Source organism: Corvus hawaiiensis, chromosome 1, assembly GCF_020740725.1.
Source record: "Corvus hawaiiensis isolate bCorHaw1 chromosome 1, bCorHaw1.pri.cur, whole genome shotgun sequence".
Classification (NCBI taxonomy): Eukaryota; Metazoa; Chordata; class Aves; order Passeriformes; family Corvidae; genus Corvus; species Corvus hawaiiensis.
This window is the reverse complement of record NC_063213.1, coordinates 36807265-36826024: the sequence shown is the minus strand read 5'-3', so window position 1 is coordinate 36826024 and position 18760 is coordinate 36807265. Positions and strand designations below refer to the sequence as shown.

Here is an 18760-nt window from a genome sequence, read left to right as displayed (position 1 = left end):
GCCAAAATGTCTTTATTCTCCACCACAGACATCTTGCTATAATGTAACTGAAATAATTTAAAAGTAAATGGGGTGCCTTCTTTGCCATGTAATAAATTGCAGTACTCCTTCAGAAAGACATAAACATTTACTAGGGAAGAGTTTTCCACCTTCTGCTGTATTCAGACCACAACAGGATGGTAGCTGCAGCTGGCAATGCAGAGGAGTGGAGCCTTTGTCCTGTAGCAGACATCCTAACAAAGGCATTTTGCCTGCCTCAGCCAAGACTTCCAATAGTAGCTTGCTTCACCGCATATTCCAATTATAGAGCACATGTTTCTTGGCTGTCTTTAACAGGCAATGTGAAACTAGATCTTTACTTCACAAAATGTCTCTGGAAATGTGAAGCCTCCAGTAAATAGGATAGAGGCACTTGAGAGAGCTTCCACATTAGTAGTGAAACTTTTACTGGAGCAGTCAGCTTTGAAAACAGTCACTGAGGGTAAAACAGAAACAGCTGAAGAGCTCTGTGTATCTTAAATAATGGGAAGGGAAACCTCTCTGGAAAATGCACAATTAATATTTTTAACTATTTCAGAATGGTGCAGCTGAAGGAAGAAATAGCAGGTGAGTATTGAATATGTGGATGAGAAGGAAGGTATGAGAGAAGAAAAGTATGGAAGATTTAATGCAGGTTTGAGATAAATTGAGAGCTATGGTCAGAAAAGTGAATTAATTTAGTCTTTCCCTGAAGGATAGATTAAACCTGATTTTCTTGAATGCTCTGAGTATACATTCACAACAGTTCAAACGGATAAAAGGTTTTAGTCCTGTGACTGTTCCACACTGCCTTCCTGCACTAGTTCTGGGAGTTCAGCAGTAGAGCCTTTTTTGAGGTAGGCTTTCTTCCTGGCTAGATCAGTCCTCCTGAGCTGGGTTACTAAGAGAGGAGAGTGTCAGGGCCATACAGAACTTGGCACAAGCAAAAAGGCAATCACAGAAGCCTGATTTTATGTCAACTTAAACTGCTGTGGTGCTGCACCCCTTCTCTGAATGTATGATATTGGTAGGGATGCTACTTAGGGATGGGATGACAGGGTTAAATTCAAGTGGTTTAAAAATCAGTGAAACAAAATTTAAGACTACCACAAACTAAAGTTCTTTAATTAGCATAATTGCACAGTGTCAAGACAGGGCTGAGTTAAGGTAATTTGAAAATGTAGTTATGTTTCTTACATCTTAACATGCTCAGAATTATAAAATTAAATGAGCACTTATTTCCTTTGGGAAAACGGTATCATTTTTCTTCTTTTAAACTTGAACTGTTTTTATACATACACACACACACTCACAAACATCTGAACTTTAGCTGGAATTGCCTTGGGTTTTCCTCTGGAGAATTCTATTTGGAGATGAGGTGATTGCTTCTATCTGCTTCTATCTGCTGTTGAACAGCATGGATGGAAAGGATGTGGAGATGAAATTTGCAACACAGGCTTTACAAATGATGTGTCATTTAAAGTGTGTAAATTAGAAGGTCCAGTGTCATTCCTCCCCTGTCCCGACTCCAGTCATACAAGTACTCTGTAGAGGACTGTAAAAGCACTGGTGACTTTTTGACTTCCAGATGAAAGACAACAAAAAATGAGATTAAATCAAATGAAAATCCATCTTACCAGAAGCCAATTATTTTCTACCATGAAAGCTAATTTATGCTCAGTGTATTGAGGGCTGTTTGAATTATACCTAAAGCAAAGCAAGCGAGCAGTGGAGAAACCTGTTTTGACAGAAGGAACATATATGAACCCTTTCTGACCCAAACTGAAGTGCCATAGAAAGCTTTGTCCTTATTAAAGTACTATCAGAAAAATGTCTCTTGTTATAATGTATAAATAAATTCTCATGAGATTAACAAAATTTGTAATAGATTTCAGTAACACTCAACACTGACAGACTCTAAACAAATGCATCTTCAGAAGGATACTATAAAAGGATACTTTAAAAGGATCTGGAAGCTCACTTGTTCAGAGCAACAAGTATTTCAAGGGCTGTTATGGTCTGAAAAGTGACTTCAACAGGATTCTGTGTAATAAATCTCTAATCTTTGAACAATGCAGTTATAGGTATCCTTGTTATGTTTAAAACACATTTTACTGTTTTGGTAGTGCTGTAGCACAAGGGAGCTATTGAGATGAAGATGAATTGATTGAGATCCCAAAGACTAAACCAAACTTGAAGTTCAGCTTGCATATAAACAAGCTGCAGGTTAAAGCCTATCTGTTTAATGCCATTAGACTGAATTCTCCCTTCTTTGCTTCCAACTGATTGATGGCACTTCCTGGAATTTAATGTATTTACTACTTTTTAATTTTTCCAAGCTTCCCAGAGGCCTTTAATTGTTCTGAAGAAATAGAAAAACAGCTAAAAACAGCCTTTTGGGTTGCTTCTAGATTCAGCACACAGAAGCTATGTATGCTTTTTTACAGCTGCCTATTAAAAAAACCAACATGTAAACAAAACATAGACAACCAATTTCTTAGCCCTAAAAGCCTAAGGGACCATAAAAAGTACTGAAAGCAGCAGTGCCTATTCATGCACCCCATACCTGTTCCAGCATCTTGGCTGTGCCAGAACAACCACTTCTGATTTAATTAGAGAAGTCTGTATTCACTGATGTGCTGGGTTATTCCAGACATGAATCAGTTCCCACATGAACTTAGCTGTGGGTCAGTTTGTGGTTGTGGGTCTGAAATAATCTAGTGGCTGCCTGCTGCTGACAGCCCTTCACAGAAGGCAAAGTCTGACTTGGCCATTGATAGGAGGTAAATGATGAGAATTCTGTGGGGAAAAGGACAGGGAGGGGATGGAGTGGTGGTGTGGTGGTGGTTGGGCAGCAGGAACTCTTTTTTTTTGATGCAGAATGCTAAGGTGGTGCTGTGTGGCACTGAAACCTGGCAACACAGCAAGAGAAGGAGAACGCCTGGGGCAGGGGGCTGCTTAAGTTGCCATTGTATGCTCCTGAAACTTCACTCTCCTGAATGCAAAACATTTTCCAGAAGGTTTGCTTGCTTTTATGAAGTATTTTCCAGACTGTGAACTAGAAAGAGAAAATGCTGAGCTATCAACCACCACTGTTCAGTCTTTTTTCCCCCCAAAACCTATCAGTATTGCATATCCTTTCAAGTACTCTTTTTTTTAAAGAGATTCCTAACTGTGACATTTAAGGACTGTTTTTGTATCTTTTTCTGGTTTGTATATGTATTTTCACTGGAATTATTCTGTTTGTGCTAGACATGTTTGCTCATTGGAAATTCAGAGGAAAATTTTATTGCAAGATTTTTTTTCAAGATTAAAAGAAGTAAAACAAATATTATTGTAATTTGTGAGTACAACTGGCTACAACAGGTTACTGTAAGCAAAGCCTTTTTTTAAATTTCAGACTTATCTCTGCAATCATATTTTAATAATGTGCTTTGGTTTGCCAAATAATGCCTTTGCCACACACTTTAATGAGGCTTCCTGAAGATATTAAGGCTGTCCTAATCCTCTTGTGTATCAAGCTCACATTAAGGATGGGATTTTTGAAGAAACAATATTTAGCAGCAGTTGTAAATAAAATACTTTGAGCATTGTCTATTAAACAGCCACTGTTTGCAGGTGTGGAATATGGCAGAAACTGTAATATAATTTTCAAGGATGGATATAGTCCTTGTATAATGCTGAAGAGATGCTTTCCAGCTGCCTGGCACCATCACAGGCTGTAATATTGGCAGATGTACATAGTGTGAAAGAGATTAAGCCTCAAAGATGAAACTTTTTTAGGTGTTGCTGTAGAGTAGGACTTGCTTTTGACTTCTCTTCTTGTGAGATACGTGAACACAGTTCTTAGTTTCTTAGTATGCAGACTTTGTCACAGATATTTAGGTCTCAATTGTGAACAAGCTCAGTAATGTTCAGGAACTCCCAACCTTCTCCCCAAAACTTTTCATGATGTAAAGAAGTCCAAACATGTTGTGGATGCAAACAGTATTAGGACCTACAGGCTTTGGTTTTTTCCTTCCTGAAACATTTACCTAAGTTTTTAATATTTAATGATAACATATGATATTGAAAGCAAGAGCTGCCTGTTTTAACAAAGTAACTAAATGTTTTTCTTGTTGGGTGCATCAGTTTTGTGTTGAAATTGTGGCACTGTAACTGTGAGCATGTCATGAGTATCTTGGAATGGTTCTTAGTTTGCCTTACATACAAGTTAACAGAAGTGCTGTCTTGGAAGAGAGTCACTGCCACTTGTAGTGGGATACTTCACAGAGTAACCATGGAGACCCTCAAGTAACATGTTAACTTTATGGGACAGGTCAGAAATTATGTACTAGGTAATCTCAAACTATTAACCTGTCTGTTGTCATCTTAATTTCCTGAATGCAAATATCTGGAGCCTTTACTTTAGGGCAGCACTTCTAACTCTTCTTTACCTCTCAAAATATATTGACAAATCTATATTACATTAGCACTCAAAATTATCTTCAAGAGCTTCAAAAGAAGCAAGGATGCTCTTTAGCTTCAAGAGGCATGCTATTATGAGTTGTGAGATTTATTTGAAATGTTAAAATTCAGTTCTGTTAAATGCTGCTTATGAACTGACAAAGACTGAGTTTGGTTTCTTCTGCTGCTTAAGAAAAACAAAGCCAAAGTGACAGGTTGTTAATCATGAGATGTCAATGCAAGTGCTTTTTTCAGACCATGTTGTCACTGTTCCTTTAGAAATGGGATGTAAAGCCTACAATTAGCACATCTTCATTAGATTTTGACCTTGAAAGTTGAAAGGCATTTTGTTCTTACTAGTAGTGTACATCATACCTTAAATTAAAATTAATCATCTCAGTGGAAGTTACTTTTACTTAAAAACTTCCCCAGATGAAGAGCTCAGCATCACAACAGTAGTTTCAAATAATATTCCTTTGGTGTCTAGATAAGCATAATTGAGTTGATAAAGCATTTTTTTTCCCCCAGAATTCAACTAGTTATTAGGGTTGGTGGTTTCATGATTGGTAGCTAAAACCTACCTTTAAAAGTAGTTACCTGATGTGTTTAAGATTTTGCACTGAGTCGATTTTTTTTTTCTGCTAACATTTACAAGAATATGATAATGCGGTGGTGCACAACCAACCAGGGCTACCAGCCTAGACTGACTGTACTGTAACTCTAAGAGGAGCTACCTAAGGCCTTAAGATGGCACGGGCGAGATTCCCATTATTAGGGAAAAAAAAAATCACTTTTAGAATGATCAGGCATTGGAATAGGCTGCCATCAAGGGAGGTGGTGCAGCCACCACCCCTGGAAGTGTTCAAGAGGCGTCTGGATTTGGCACTGAGTGTTACGGTTTAGGGGTCTCAGTGGTAGTGCTGCGTGCACAGTTGGACTGGATCATCTGCAAGGTCTCTCCCAAGCCTTGATGATTCTGATTCTACTCCATGTGCGTGACCCCGGTTTTCATGGGAGGGCAGCAGAGCAGCACTCTGAGGCGAGCGGGAATGACGGGGTTGTTTTCCCACGCCAGGAGGGCCGGGTTTGGCTCCCGGCGCTGGCGCCGGGCCCGGCGGGGCCGAGGGCACGGGCCGGGCCCCTCAGCACAGCCCGGTGCTCCTCGCTCCCCGCGCCGGCCGCTCAACGCCGCTCTCGGATCCGCCTTCTCGCGGCACCGTGCGGCTGCTGCCCGGGCAGAGGCGAGGTGGGCACCGGCCGGGCGCCTCCATGGCTCCCTGCAGGGGCTGGGCGTTCACATGCGTTTATTTTCAGCCGCGGCGCGGCTCGGCTCCAGCAGCCTGCAGAGCTGCCCCGTGAAGCCGCTCCGGGGCACAGAGCACCCCCCGCGCCCCTGCCAGGGGGGAGCGGGCGCTGCCAGCGGGGGCGTGGGCGGTGGGCGTGTGTGGGCTCCGCCCGCCCTTCCGCCGCGGCGCCCCGCCCCGTCCGCCGCCTCTGCCCGCGGAAGTGAGCGGAGCGGGGATGCGGCCGCGCCGCCCCGGCGCACCGAGGTGAGAGGCGCGGCCGGGCGGCGGGGCCGGGGCGGCGGCCGTGCCGGAGCTGCCGCTTGCGCCTCTCTGCGCTGCCACAGCCGCCTCCCCCGCGCTGCCCCGCGGCCTGCGCTACGGTGCGGGCGGGGCCGGGGCGGCCGAAGGGGGCTGCGGGCGGGGGTCGCTTCGGGCAGGCAGCGCTTTCCTTCGCCGCTTCCCGGTCTCCCGCCTGGCGCCGAGGATGCGGGGTGCGGGCAGAGCGGGGAAGGGGGGGTTACTTGGGGTGAGGGTTTATTTTTAGGAGCGAACGCCCCTCCCCGGGCGGGACGAGGCTGTTGGAGGCGCTGGTGGCGAGGGGAGAGCGGCGGCGCTGCTCCTCCGTGTTGCTGTAGCTGCTGGGCGGCTAATCCTAATCCTCATCCTCGGTGGTCTCTGACAGCTCTGCGGGCTCCCTCTGTGTGCGTGAGCTGCTCTGCGCTAGGCAGTTCATACGGGTTTAGTTTTGTTTTGTTTCTGTTTTTATAATTTTTTCCTCTTTTAGCGTTGGTTTCTCTTGCAGATGTTGCTGCAGGTGGGGGCAAAGGGAGCACTGTGATTGCCTGGGATCTTGGGGCATTTCTCTCTTCACCTTTCTGCTCCCGCTCCAGCGCTGCTGTTGCTAAAGACTTTTGTAACTATCGACTCAAGTACAATTTCGATGGAAAATGAAGGTAAAGGTCTCATCAGACTCACTGACTTCATTGGAGCTAAGAGGATTTTTGCATGCAATTTGGTGACAACTCCTACTGGTGCGTGTGTATGTTTTACCGTTCCAGGGGTTCGCAGGGTTGCTCTCGTGTGTTAATCTTGTGGTAGGGATTTTGGTCTGCATTTTGAGATTTAAGATTTGTAGCATCATCGTTTTTCTTTATTTCTGCTGCTGCTTGTAGAACTAATTGTCAGAGAGATTTTATTCTCTCTTGACAGCTACTTAAAACATCTATTGTGCGTTTTAATGCTTTATGTGTTTGTAATGGAAACATTTTATTTAGAAAGAAGCTTCTTGGCATTAGTTGCTTGGTATTTGCTTAGATGATATGATTCTCTTAAACATCTATTTCAGGATGAAATTGTGAAGTATTAGCTGCATTTTACTTTGAAATATTTTGTGTATTTATACGTTCTCGAAAATTACTCAAATTGCTCTCTTGGACAGTATTTAATTAAAAAGTGATGCTGAAGTTTTGAGTACTGAAAGAAGTTGTTCTATTTTGCGTTCTCCTTCTTGTCTAGTTTGGAAATTACTTAATCTGGGGAATTACTTCAATTTTTTAGTGTCAGCCTTCAGTTTATGCTCTGGGAACCTTGAAAGCCCCTTTGCATTGTGACAGTGACTGTGAACTTAATTGATTTTTTTTTTCCTTTTTGTTTGTTTCTCTTTCTATGTGACTCTTTATGTTGAAAATCTCTGAAATTTATTATTTTTATTATTATACATATAGGAAAAGAACCATTGATTACCCCCACCTTAGGTCATCACTTTTCTTTGAACGTTGATGGGGATTTAGGTGGCTACTGGATTTCCTTTGCTGTAGGTTGTTACATGAGATGTTAGGTGCTCATTTTCCTCCCACCCCAAAAGAGGGCTGCTTTCTTAATACTTTGACTTGAATGAAGAACTGAATTGAGACTGTGGGGTAGACTTAGGTTATTTTTCATGATTGGATATTGTTCTGTTCTGAAATATGGTTGTCGTGGATGACTGTAACGTTGTGGTAATTGTGAAGTGCAACACATGTTGAAAACTATATGGGTTGCTTTCATCTGGCATTTCAGAACTTTTTTCTAACTTTAAAATCATGTTAGAATATTTTAAATTCTATTCATCATGTCTTCCAACTGGATATTTGTGAAAAAGAACGTGGACCTTGTTAGGTGGCAGGAATTTTTGAAGTGCACAGAGCACCTCTAGGAGATTGGTCTTTGTTTTTAGAGGCTGGATAGCTGACAGAAGTGGGGTCGGTGCCTTTGCATTTCAGTCACTGTTGTAAGTGAAAGGGTTTTGAATGGGCAACGCCCGGGAGCGGGGGAAGGCAAGCAGGAATAATACCGATGAATAGAATTACACTAAGGGGAAAAAAGGTATCTGTGTGCCAAAACCCAAATGGCAGAAAGACTTTTAATGCCTTACACTTCTGTTATCAAATAAATAGTATATCATAGATGTAGTGTGCAGTCGAGTTGTGTGATAGTGTGGCTTATTCTTCCAAATGCACAAAGATGGCATTTCTTATGGAATAAATAAACTATGCATAAAAATTAGTTATATTTGTATGATAGAAATAATATTAAAAGGCTTTATCTTGGGGAAAATACTTTAAAATATGATCAAATGCATATTTCAAAGGCAGAAATAAAGGCTGTGGTTTATTGAGGGTTTTCAAAATGGGGTAAGCTTATGGGAGTAGGAGAAAATGATGTGTGATAAAAAGACTGAAGTGGTTCTCTGAACACATGAATGACTTCTTCTCCTCTATTTCTTCTCCCACACCCCTCCATCTCATAATTAATTGAGATGGGCATGGATATTTACAACTGTGTACTGTCTGTTTTGGTGTTCTTGGTATTTCTGAGCCCTTCTTTTTCTAAAACTTGACATTTTGAGGCAGCTAGACACAACAGCTTTTGTATTGGAACTTTTCAGCACTCTTGAGGCTCCTTAATGTATTTTCTCCTGGTGACAGCTGAATAATCTTTGTAATCTTGTAGAACAAAGATTGCATTTAGAATATTTTTAAGCTTTTTTTTTTCCTTCAAGTATGTGTTTGAAAGGTCTCTTAGGTTTAGATATTGAGCAAGAGATAGCAGATTGTTGTTGTTGTTTTTTTTTTTCCCCTCCTGTATTTGAATGAATGTTCAAGATTGGGAAGTGGTGAGATGGTTTAGAAAACGGATGTTTTGCTGTGTTAATTCAGTACTCATAAACAGTATTGTGTGTTTATGTCTAGGCTAGTTAATGTTTTGTCCTGAGACTTTGTGGTTCCTGTTTCTTGTGTTGGGTTGATTGAACTTCCGCAAAAATTCGTGTTTCTTATGGTAATGAGGAAGAGAGAATTTCCCATCATAGGGAGATTTCTGCTTGATCATAAAACTATGAGTTAGAGGAATGATGTTTGTATTTCCATTTGGAAAGATGGAGTTTAGTGACTTCTTTCCATTGGAGGAGCTTTTTCTTAAACTGTAGGCAGTTAGGGAAATCTTGTATGGACAGAACATAATTTTGTAATTTCTGCCTTTTAGCAGAAAAATAAAGAATAATTCAGGTTTCCTAGACTTTGAGCTTCTTTGAGGTCAGACCATGACTACAAAAACGAATTGTTAAATAGGAGTACTGTTTTGTTACCAAGACCTTAGGCAGTATTTGTTTTCATACTGTTAAGAGCCTAATGGAAGAGGTCAAAGTAACATTTTCCTGCAGAAAAGATTATCCCAAAATCATATGGAAGGTTGGTACAAAAATTCAGACCAGACTTGCTGCATGTGATAAAACATTGTGTGGTGATTCAGAAATCCTCCTTAATCCTCATTGTTTTGAGTCCTAGTAAACTTTAGCTAATCTTCAAAGATGGTGGTTAACTTCAGCCTATAGTCTGTAGTAATTTCAGGATAATTTTGATGATTGCATGAGTAGGGAGATAAAAGTGAAGACTGTTTTGTTTCTTAGAAAAAGGTACTTTAGTTGTTCATAAAATCCTGACAAATTAATAATTTGTCTTGTGCTTGTAGTGCAGTTGAATTTCCTACTGAGTTTCGTGGGTGGTGGTTTTGGTTTTGGTGGTTTTTTTTTTTAATGATGAAAATGGGCTTACTTGCTAAACTATCAGATTGAAGATCAGTGAATAGGTTTTGGGTGCAGTGAGTTTCAGCACCCTGGACTGGCTCATCATGGATTAGGCAGCCGTAAGTACTGAGGAAGGGGTGGAGCGTGTGTACATGCAACGGACAGCAGAGGGGGAAGGGATGCCTGCAGCAGCAGTGGCTTGAAAACAAATTAAATGGTTCCAGAGTGGCATCATCAGTTGTTCATTAAGTAATATCCAAAATAATCAGATTGAAATTTGCGATGGAAAATGTTGGAGATTCTGAAATGGACTTGGTGTTATCACAGCAGTTCAAATTCCTTTTGGAATGTAGATGATTTCTTAACAAAATAATAGGTGAAACAAGAAATTTGATATTCATTGATCACAGTTTTTTACTACCTGCAGCTTGCAGATAGCTAGAAACCAATACTTTACACTTATGTTGGCAGAAGTCACATTTTTTTAACTTGGGGGCTAAGGTGAGAGAAGCAAATTTTTCTCTTTTTTTTTAAAAAGAAGTGTGAGTCTTCACTAAAGACCAATTTCATTCCTATATTTAAACAGTACTTCGATAATTTAAATAACTGCTAAATTAATATAGCTCAGCCTTGCATTAGGAACATGTATTTCCTTTATAAATGAACAGTCAGACTCATCTTTTAATCTGTTTGGTTGATGGAGCATTAGATAGTTTTCGCCTTTTCTTTCCCCTTTTTTCCCACGCAGGTAAGTTGGAAATGTTAATGTATAATAACCTAGAAGTGATTTAACGTGGTGGCAGTGTGAGTTCAGATGTTGCAGAATGTATGTGTAGTTATTTTGCTCCCTTCGTAACTTCTTTACTTGAAGAATCTGTTGCGTAATCTCGTGGTGAGTCAGGAGAAGCATTGCTGTAAGGAAAATGCAGACAGTTCTTAGGGCAGCTAATTCAACAAAAGAGAAACAAACATTTTCACTTGTGTAGGTTACTGGTGGTTCTGGGGTCCAGTCGGGACGGCCGGACGTAGACGGTGACGGATGGAGACGAGAGATCTCTATAGGCAGGTCTTGGGACACAGCCGGTTTATTGTAAAGGGCGTGGGTATTGGGGCACTGCTCAGAGCTGGTAGACTCAGCTCTGAGCAGGCCCAAGAGAGCAAGAGAGTGAACGGGTGAGAGAGAGAGAGAGAGAGAGTAGGAGCATGAGTGGAAGTGGAAGAGAGAGAATGAGAATGAGTAGAAGAGAGAGAGTGTCTGAAGTCCTGGTTACAATACAATAAATCATCTTCTGTACTGAATATTCTAATTGTCACTAACCAATCTAATACAAGATACAAATCCTATAGCATTTACATACAGCCTATAAGAGTTCTTATATTACCATAGAGTGTTACATCTTAACTTCTAAAAACTACTCTTTGGACCCCTTCTGCTGAGCTAGTAGGGTCTGCTCTGACCCTTGGACCTGTTTGCAAGCAGAGGGTATTGTTCCATCAAGAGGGGATTACTTCAGTCGGCCATACCATTGTTTTCTAGTTGTTCAGTAACTAAGACCTGGTATTTCAAAAGTGGCTTTCATTTCGATGTTGCCTGTAGTTTTCATATTCCCAAAATCTTTTGTCAGGCAATCATATTTCCAAGGCTTTCCTGTTTCATCTTCCCCAACACACTTGGATATTTTTTGGTGATGAGTGACAAATACACGGTGATTTCAAGCATCTTGGGGTGCGTTTCTGTAGGACTGAATAAAAGGGTCTCCTTATTGCTGAAAGAAGATCCTGCTCTGACTCGTGTTCCTGCGCTAGTGTTGCGTTGACTCTCGTTGTTGAGTTTCTCTGTCTTGCTGGCTTGGCAGAAGGTTAGCCCAGCCCTTCCTTCCCCTTGCCCTTGTTGGGCAGCTTTCTGTTGAGTGGAACAATGGAATGGGTTCATGAAGTGTTCAGGTAATGTTGAAGAAGGTGAGGGACAGACAAGTGAGACCTGTTAGCTTGACTCAGTTCCTTATGTAATCATAGGTTCCATTCAGTATCAATTCACCCACAGACCACGGCAGAATTTTGCAGGAGTGGCATAAGTTAATAAATAGATTTTTAGTTTTGATTGGGTGGAAGAGTTGAGATGATACCTAATTGACACTGGGTGATAAAATTGACATTTGCAGTGTGGTTTATAAAAGCTAGAAGGAATGATAAAGTTACAATGCAGGGAAGAGAGGGAAAATAAAATACAGTAATCAAGGTATAAATTTGGGCAAGCATCTGTTTCTAGTTATTTGTTTTGTAAACATTCTGCTCTAAACAATTAGAAAGGATAAAATGGATAATGGGTTAGCAGATGCCATCTACAGAATCTTTTACAAAGGCTTTTAAAATACTTTTAAGTCATAAATTTTCGGCAGCACTTTTTTCTGCATACATAATTCACAAAAAAAAAGCTTTGTGAATACAGTGTTGCTGCTTTCTTGATAGTAATCATAAGAAAGCTTATTACCATAAGTAGAGTAATTATGCAGTGAGTTATATTTGCATTTAAATTGACACTGACACTAGCTTGGTCCTGAGAAGTGTTGTAAACAGTAAGTTCAGTATTTTTTTACTTAGAAATTAATTTTGTTGCATTATGAAGTGACTGCATAGCTGTCAAGGATATAATCAACTATGGGGTCTTGAAGCTTCATTATTTTAAACAAATACTGAGAAAATATTTGTGTTTTTGCTTAATACCATTATATGGCAACTAAATTCTGCATGTCATGGATACATTAGTAGCATATCACAGGGTGATAAAGTTCTTTATTTTAGTGTTTGCCATTCAAGTGCCATCCTTGATTCAGAGAAGCTCAGCACTTCAGAGTGTTATGAGATACAAGCAGACTGTTGGAGAGCAGCCATATGATCTTATTTCTAAGCTTAAATGTTCCTTTCTAGAAAGTCGGTGACTCTCTGGCAAGATAAATGACTGATACTTAGACCCAAAGTCTTTTTGGCCTGTAACTTCTAAAGGGCTTCCCGTGAATCAGGATTTCAGCTGAAGCAGGAGCTGGTTAGAGTCAAATGTGGGACGGCCAGCAGTACTCTCTTCCTTGGGCAATGAGTTCCTGAACTGATCCAGTTCTGTTATATGTAAACTTTGCTTTCATCGAGGCACTAGCATTGATTTGATCGTTTTAGAGTGTGCTTAGGATTGTTTATTTTTTTTTGTTCTTCTGATTAATAAGTAATGACAAATGTAAGAAATGTTCAAGCAGGCTTTTCCAGTGTCCAAGGGTTTCTTTGAACAGGGAGATCAAAAACTGAATATTTTGGCCAACGAACTATAGATGGGTCTGATGTGTTCGTCAATGCCTTCTTGGTAAAGCTGATGCCACCTCCAGGCTTTCAGCACTGAGGCTTTAAACTCACCATTGTATATCCTCCAGAGTATGCATAAATGCTCTAAATGGTAAATCTTTCGTAGAAATGAAATAGAAAGTGTGTTTGGCATTCTTAAGTTTCCACTGTATTCTACATTAAATAAGGTAAAGGAAGATAAAGTGATGTTGGAGGTTTAGTTGGGTTTTTGTTGCCATCATTCTGACAGTGCACAGCACTGCAGTCAGGTTAAGGTATGGTTATTTTTGTGAAATGTTTTCTCTAGCTAGAGAGCAGCAGTTGTCACTCACAAGGTTTGCAAGATAACCACATGGTGTATACAATGATTACAGCAAACTGCCCATCTGTACTCTTTACTGGTAGCCTCAGTTGAACTACATGTCCTACTTTCTGTTTTTTAAATTAAAGAAGACATGAGGAAACATCCTGAAAGAGTAAAATGCATTCCAGGTTGTGGAGACATGTTTCTCAGAGAGTGTTCTTGGAAAGTATTTTTAGGACCTGAAAATAGTTCTTGAGCTTTATAGACTATTGTAGAGTTAATAAATTGCATGTTAAGTGGAGCATCTTACTCTTTATTACACTGCCTGAAGTAGATGGGGTTGGGGATACATTGCTTAAATATTTTATGACTTTCAAGCTAGGACAAACCTTGAGATTTAAAATGGTCAGTGCCAGTATTCGATTTCTGTTTCTTAGTTGATCAGAAATGCCGTAGTGTTGTGTATCAAGGAGCATGGTTTTGCATTATGGTTGTTTCATTGCCATAGTGAAAGTCCCAAGCACTGCTGAAGTGGTGTACTGGAATATGAGGCAGGGGATTTTTCAGGCTTACAGGGCAGCTTAGCAGGTTGTTCTCATAATTTGGGTCTTTATATTTCTTTGGTAAATGGATGATGTCTATTGCCCATTTTCTATAAAGTATTATGAAATTACACACAATAGCAAGGGGCTGAAACTATGTGACTTCCCTCCTCAGAATAAAATTACTCTGCAAGGAGAACTCATTAATGCAATTTAGTGTTTCTCTTTCCTTCTGGCTTTTTTTAGGGTCAGAACTTTTCTATGTGAACTTCCTTTGATGTGGGGGCTCCTGGTAAATGTTTTAACTAAAATACTGTTGAATAGGAGCAAATTTTTTTTGACTGTTAGAATACAGGGTTGCTGCAGCTGTTTCCCCAGAAGTGAAAAATCATCACACTTTTCCAGAGGAGTACATTCAAAAAAAGACAGTAGACAGTAACTTCAAAGCCTTCAAAAAGTATTTCTGGGCAAATAGTGCCTGGTAGAAAACAAGAGGCTTCTTAGTTTGCAGACTTCAGTCTTTTGTGGGGTGGGAAGGGACAGTTCTTTGCAGTGACAAGTAAAGTACTCTTTTTGCAAATCGGTCGTGGATGTTTGTGTCTAATAAGTGTTGGCACTTCTTGTTCTAAAAAACACAGCATTATTTCCCACAGAGATATGTGTCAGAGTTCAGTGCTCTCTGACCAGGTTTTTTTAGATAATCCACCTAAGGAGGGTGCAACACTGAATATTAGGGCAACAAGGCTGGTGAAGGGTCTGAAGCATAAGTCCTATGAGGAGCAGCTAAGAGAGCTGGGGTTGTTTAGCCTGGAGAAAAGGATGCTCAGGGGAGACCTTACTGCCTTCTAGAACTACCTGAAATTAGGGTGTAGCCAGGTGTGGCTTGGTCTCTTCTCTCAGGCAACTCATGACAGGACAAGAGGACACAGCCTCAAGTGGTGTCCAGGGAAGGTTTAGGCTGGACATCAGGAGGAATTTCTTCACAGAAAGGGTGATTATGCATTGGAATGGACTGTCCAGGGAGGTGGTGGAGTCACTGTCCCTGGAGGTGTTTAAGGAAAGACTGGATGTGGCACTCAGTTCTGTGGTCTAGTCAACATAGTGGTGTTTGGTCGTAGGTTGGGCCCTGATCTCAGAGGTCTTTTCCAACCTAATTGATTCTGTGATATCAAATGTGTGTTTGAAGATACTTGATGTTATGTGGGTTTTTTGATTTAGGAGAATGACACATTCATATTATGTTTTCAGTATATTTTGTAAGTATAGTTTGTAATTAGCAAAATGTAGAAATTGCAGTACACAGTTCAATCACAATACCAATGTGATTCCCATTTCCTGTCTCTATAATATCTGCACCATTGTGATGCTGGGCATCCCTCATCTCCAGAAAGGATCATGTGGGTTGAGACCCCATATGGTGCTCCTGAAATTTTGTCAGTGGTTCAGTGCATGTGGTCACTGAGCAACATGAGCCTGACCAGCATGGGAGGGGATGCAAACTCAGACATTAGCATTCTTTTGATGAAACTGGGGAGAAATATTGATACCAGTTGATCCACTCAGCTGACTGAGGTGGTTATCCAAAGCAAAGGCCACCCTCCAGTCCCACTGTGTAGAGGTCAAGTCAGCCTCTTTGTAACAGCTGTAGTTGTCACACCCTGCATTATTTCCTGAGCTTCATAGGTGCTTCACCCTTGCTCATCTCCTCCAAGCCTTCTGTTACAGGGCTTTTTTTGGTCAGTCACTGTACTTGAGTATTTATCATATCTAAATTTACAGTGTTTTGAGGCCCATTTGAGAAGTTGCTGGTTGAGGATCAATTACAGTTGGTCTTCATGATTAAATCACATATGAGGTACAAACAACTGTATTAATTAGGGTAGTTTGTAAAGATGAGGCCTTCCTCAAGATAACTTCGAATTTTATGCACATAATTAAGATGTAGATAAATTAGTTCAAAAGCCAAGAATAAGACATTAAAAATCAGAGTTTACTTAAGGTAAATTTGTAGACTAACTGCATTTATAGTTTGTGACCTTGATGGCACTGAGTTTTCTTTATTTTATTAAATCTCTATTTGCCACACTCAGCTGCTTCTGCCTGCTTGTTCTGCTAGCATAACTGGTGAATTTCTCTGGAGATTTAATTCCTGTTAAAATCTGGTGTAATTTCACTGATAAAATTGACTCATAGTCATAACCATGTTGAGAATTGCTGGTTTCAAAATGGTCTGAGGGCTCTTTGTTTGCTCCTCTCTGCCTTACTTCCACTTTTTGAATCCTGCTGTGCTTCAGGGGTTTGCTTCTGGCTGTACAGTTGTTCTAGGATTTACTCTATTAAGTGTGCCTAATGACTTTTTTTGTGTGTGTGCGCGCCTGGCTTTTTGTGTCTTGTCATCACTTGGCCATGGTTCTGTGGCTGGGACCTGTATTGAGGTTCCAGAAGCATCTTGCCTTCTCTACAAAAGGGGGAGGGAAAGATGGCATAAACATCTAGTGAAATAGATATTTTTAGGGTCATTGTTAGCTAGTGACTCAGTAGAATCACAGTTGTGATGCTGAGCAATGATCTATTGAAACAGAGAGCTTGATGATGCTTAACATAGATGAGATAGTTATGCTTGAGAGAAGACAGTTAAAAATTTGCAGCTCCAAAACCTATGGCCACAATGTCCTAATGAGTGGGAGAGGATTTTTGCACTTATTCTTCATATCTGATGAAACTGACAGAAAAAAGTGTTACTTCCATTCTGGGTGGAGTCTTTTTCTTAAAGATTCCTTCCACAGCCAAGAGTCTTTGCCTAGTGGGAACTATGTCCAAAGTCTGTGTACATCTACAGGGAGAGATGCACAGACCTCTGTGCCCATTGACATCTAGTTGATATCTAGTCCTGTATGCTTTCAGGGTTCCAGACAGTTCAGGAGAGGTAAGTGCTTGGTATTTAAGTGTCTTACTGTGTGCACAGGTGTCTGCAGAAGTTGATCTGTGTTGCCCCTATGCACCTGTTATCCTGGCTCCAAATTGTACAGACTTGGAGAAGAACATGCTTCTTATGATCTGAGTTTTTTAAACCTTTCAGTATATATCACACATGGTTTGATCATATAGAAAATTCAGGAAATGGGAAGCTTGTAAGTTTCAGTCTGGTGTTCAGTGAAATACCTTTTATTATGTTGTTGAACACTACTGTTTTTTTCATTGTGGGGAAGATAGATAAAAAATGAATCCTAATTCTTACAGAGGGTGAGGAAATCTTGATTCTTTTGGGATCCCAGTAAGAAAGGCATGAACACTTGAAAGGCAGATCACTACTAATAACTGGGAAAAAGGCAATAGCAAGGTGTAAAATCATATGTCCTTTCTGATGCTGGGAATCCTGAGATGATACATCTTTGGAAGGATCTCTGGTCAGGGCATGGCACACTGTAGGTCTCGTTTGCTCATTGTTCATTAGTACTGTTATGGAGTTTTACAGTACAGAATCATCCATCACTGATAGTAGTTGGGCCTGGAATGAGGGCTTTGAAGTGTCCCGTGGACAACGTGCTCTAATATCCTAACCTCATTATTAAAACGGCAGTTCCTGAGCAAGGTGCATATAATATTTCAAGTGTGAAAGACAGCATACTGTTCACATACTTAAAATGACATGCACATTGATTAGTTACACATTGATTATGTGGACATTCATTAATTGTGCTATTGATTGGACACAGCATGACTCAGTAACGATCACATGGTATCCATGATAATCAAGTACCTGATGTGGATCCCTGACTGCTCACACAATAATAATCTTACAGGCAGATCATTACAAACAAGTTGAAAGGTCTTTGTAGTACTTGAATTGGCATGAAAGGGGTTCACTTTTACAAGGACTGATGGGACAGATTCAGGCAGCCTTAGTGAGTTGTTCCGGTGGACCTGAAGATTCAGAAGGAATCTGAAAGAATCAGAATTTGTTTCAGTACCTGAACTTAAATTTCATTGTTTTGTGAACATCTAGGATTTTTTTCACTTTTTGCTGTTCTCTATAGATTTATTTCTCTACTACATTTGTATTTCGTGCTTGCAGGTCAGTTGAGTAGCTTTATGTAACATTTGCAGGGCTTTATATTAGCTAATTAGCCAAAGTGTTTTGGTCACCACTTTGTCTGAAAATAGACTTTGCTATGAGAGTGTTCTAAATTTTTAGACTGCTCTTGGTGAATGTGGATCCTACCATTTGCATTCTCTGAGCAAGAAGAGCTGAAGTTCCCCTTGGAAATAATTGTAAAAGTATATTGATGTCAGTGAGCCCTACTGATGGATAATAGACTCATTTTGCTAAGCTGAGAAAAACAATGGTAGAGATAAGTTGTTGGTACTTCATATTGGTTACAGTAGAAGGAAGCTAGGCGGGCTCTTATAGCCTATGAGGAAGAAGAAGGAGTAACACACCACTCTTAACTAGTTAACTAAATTTTTCTTCAGTGGAAACAGAACCGAAGTCTGAATTTCTGGTAGTGTAAGCCTTCCAGACAAATTTGTATTTATTTTGATAAACATCCTTTGGTCACAGTTCCATGATTGTATGATTGATGCATATTTCTTGGCCTAGAAATGATGGTGTGTACCTTGGAAGTGGTCCAAGAAAAGCCCTTCCTGAGGCAGTGATTTATTTTTGTTATTCGCCATCCTGCTGCTTTGTTCCTTGGTGGAATTAGCTGCAAATGGGGAATGGAAAGCTGTAGACATAGAAGCTTCAATGGTCGTGCTGCCTATCTGGTAT

General features: G+C 40.4%; 1 protein-coding gene across 6 annotated transcripts in view; it reads left to right on the top strand.

The window, feature by feature from the left end:
* The window catches only part of ATP2C1 (ATPase secretory pathway Ca2+ transporting 1), a 62895-nt gene that overhangs the window by 11564 nt on the left and 32571 nt on the right, over window positions 1–18760 (top strand). Inside the window, exons 1-2 of one of the 6 annotated variants that reach the window (XM_048300607.1) lie at window positions 5622–5710; window positions 6553–6703. The exons of 2 other annotated variants lie outside the window; for them this stretch is intronic. In XM_048300607.1, coding sequence (XP_048156564.1) covers window positions 6698–6703 — 6 coding nt within the window. In that variant the 5' untranslated portion in view covers window positions 5622–5710; window positions 6553–6697. Of the gene's footprint in view, window positions 1–5621; window positions 5711–5929; window positions 6015–6536; window positions 6782–18760 lie in introns of those variants that run through there. 3 more of the 6 variants (XM_048300616.1, XM_048300623.1, XM_048300631.1) reach the window with 3 other exon arrangements.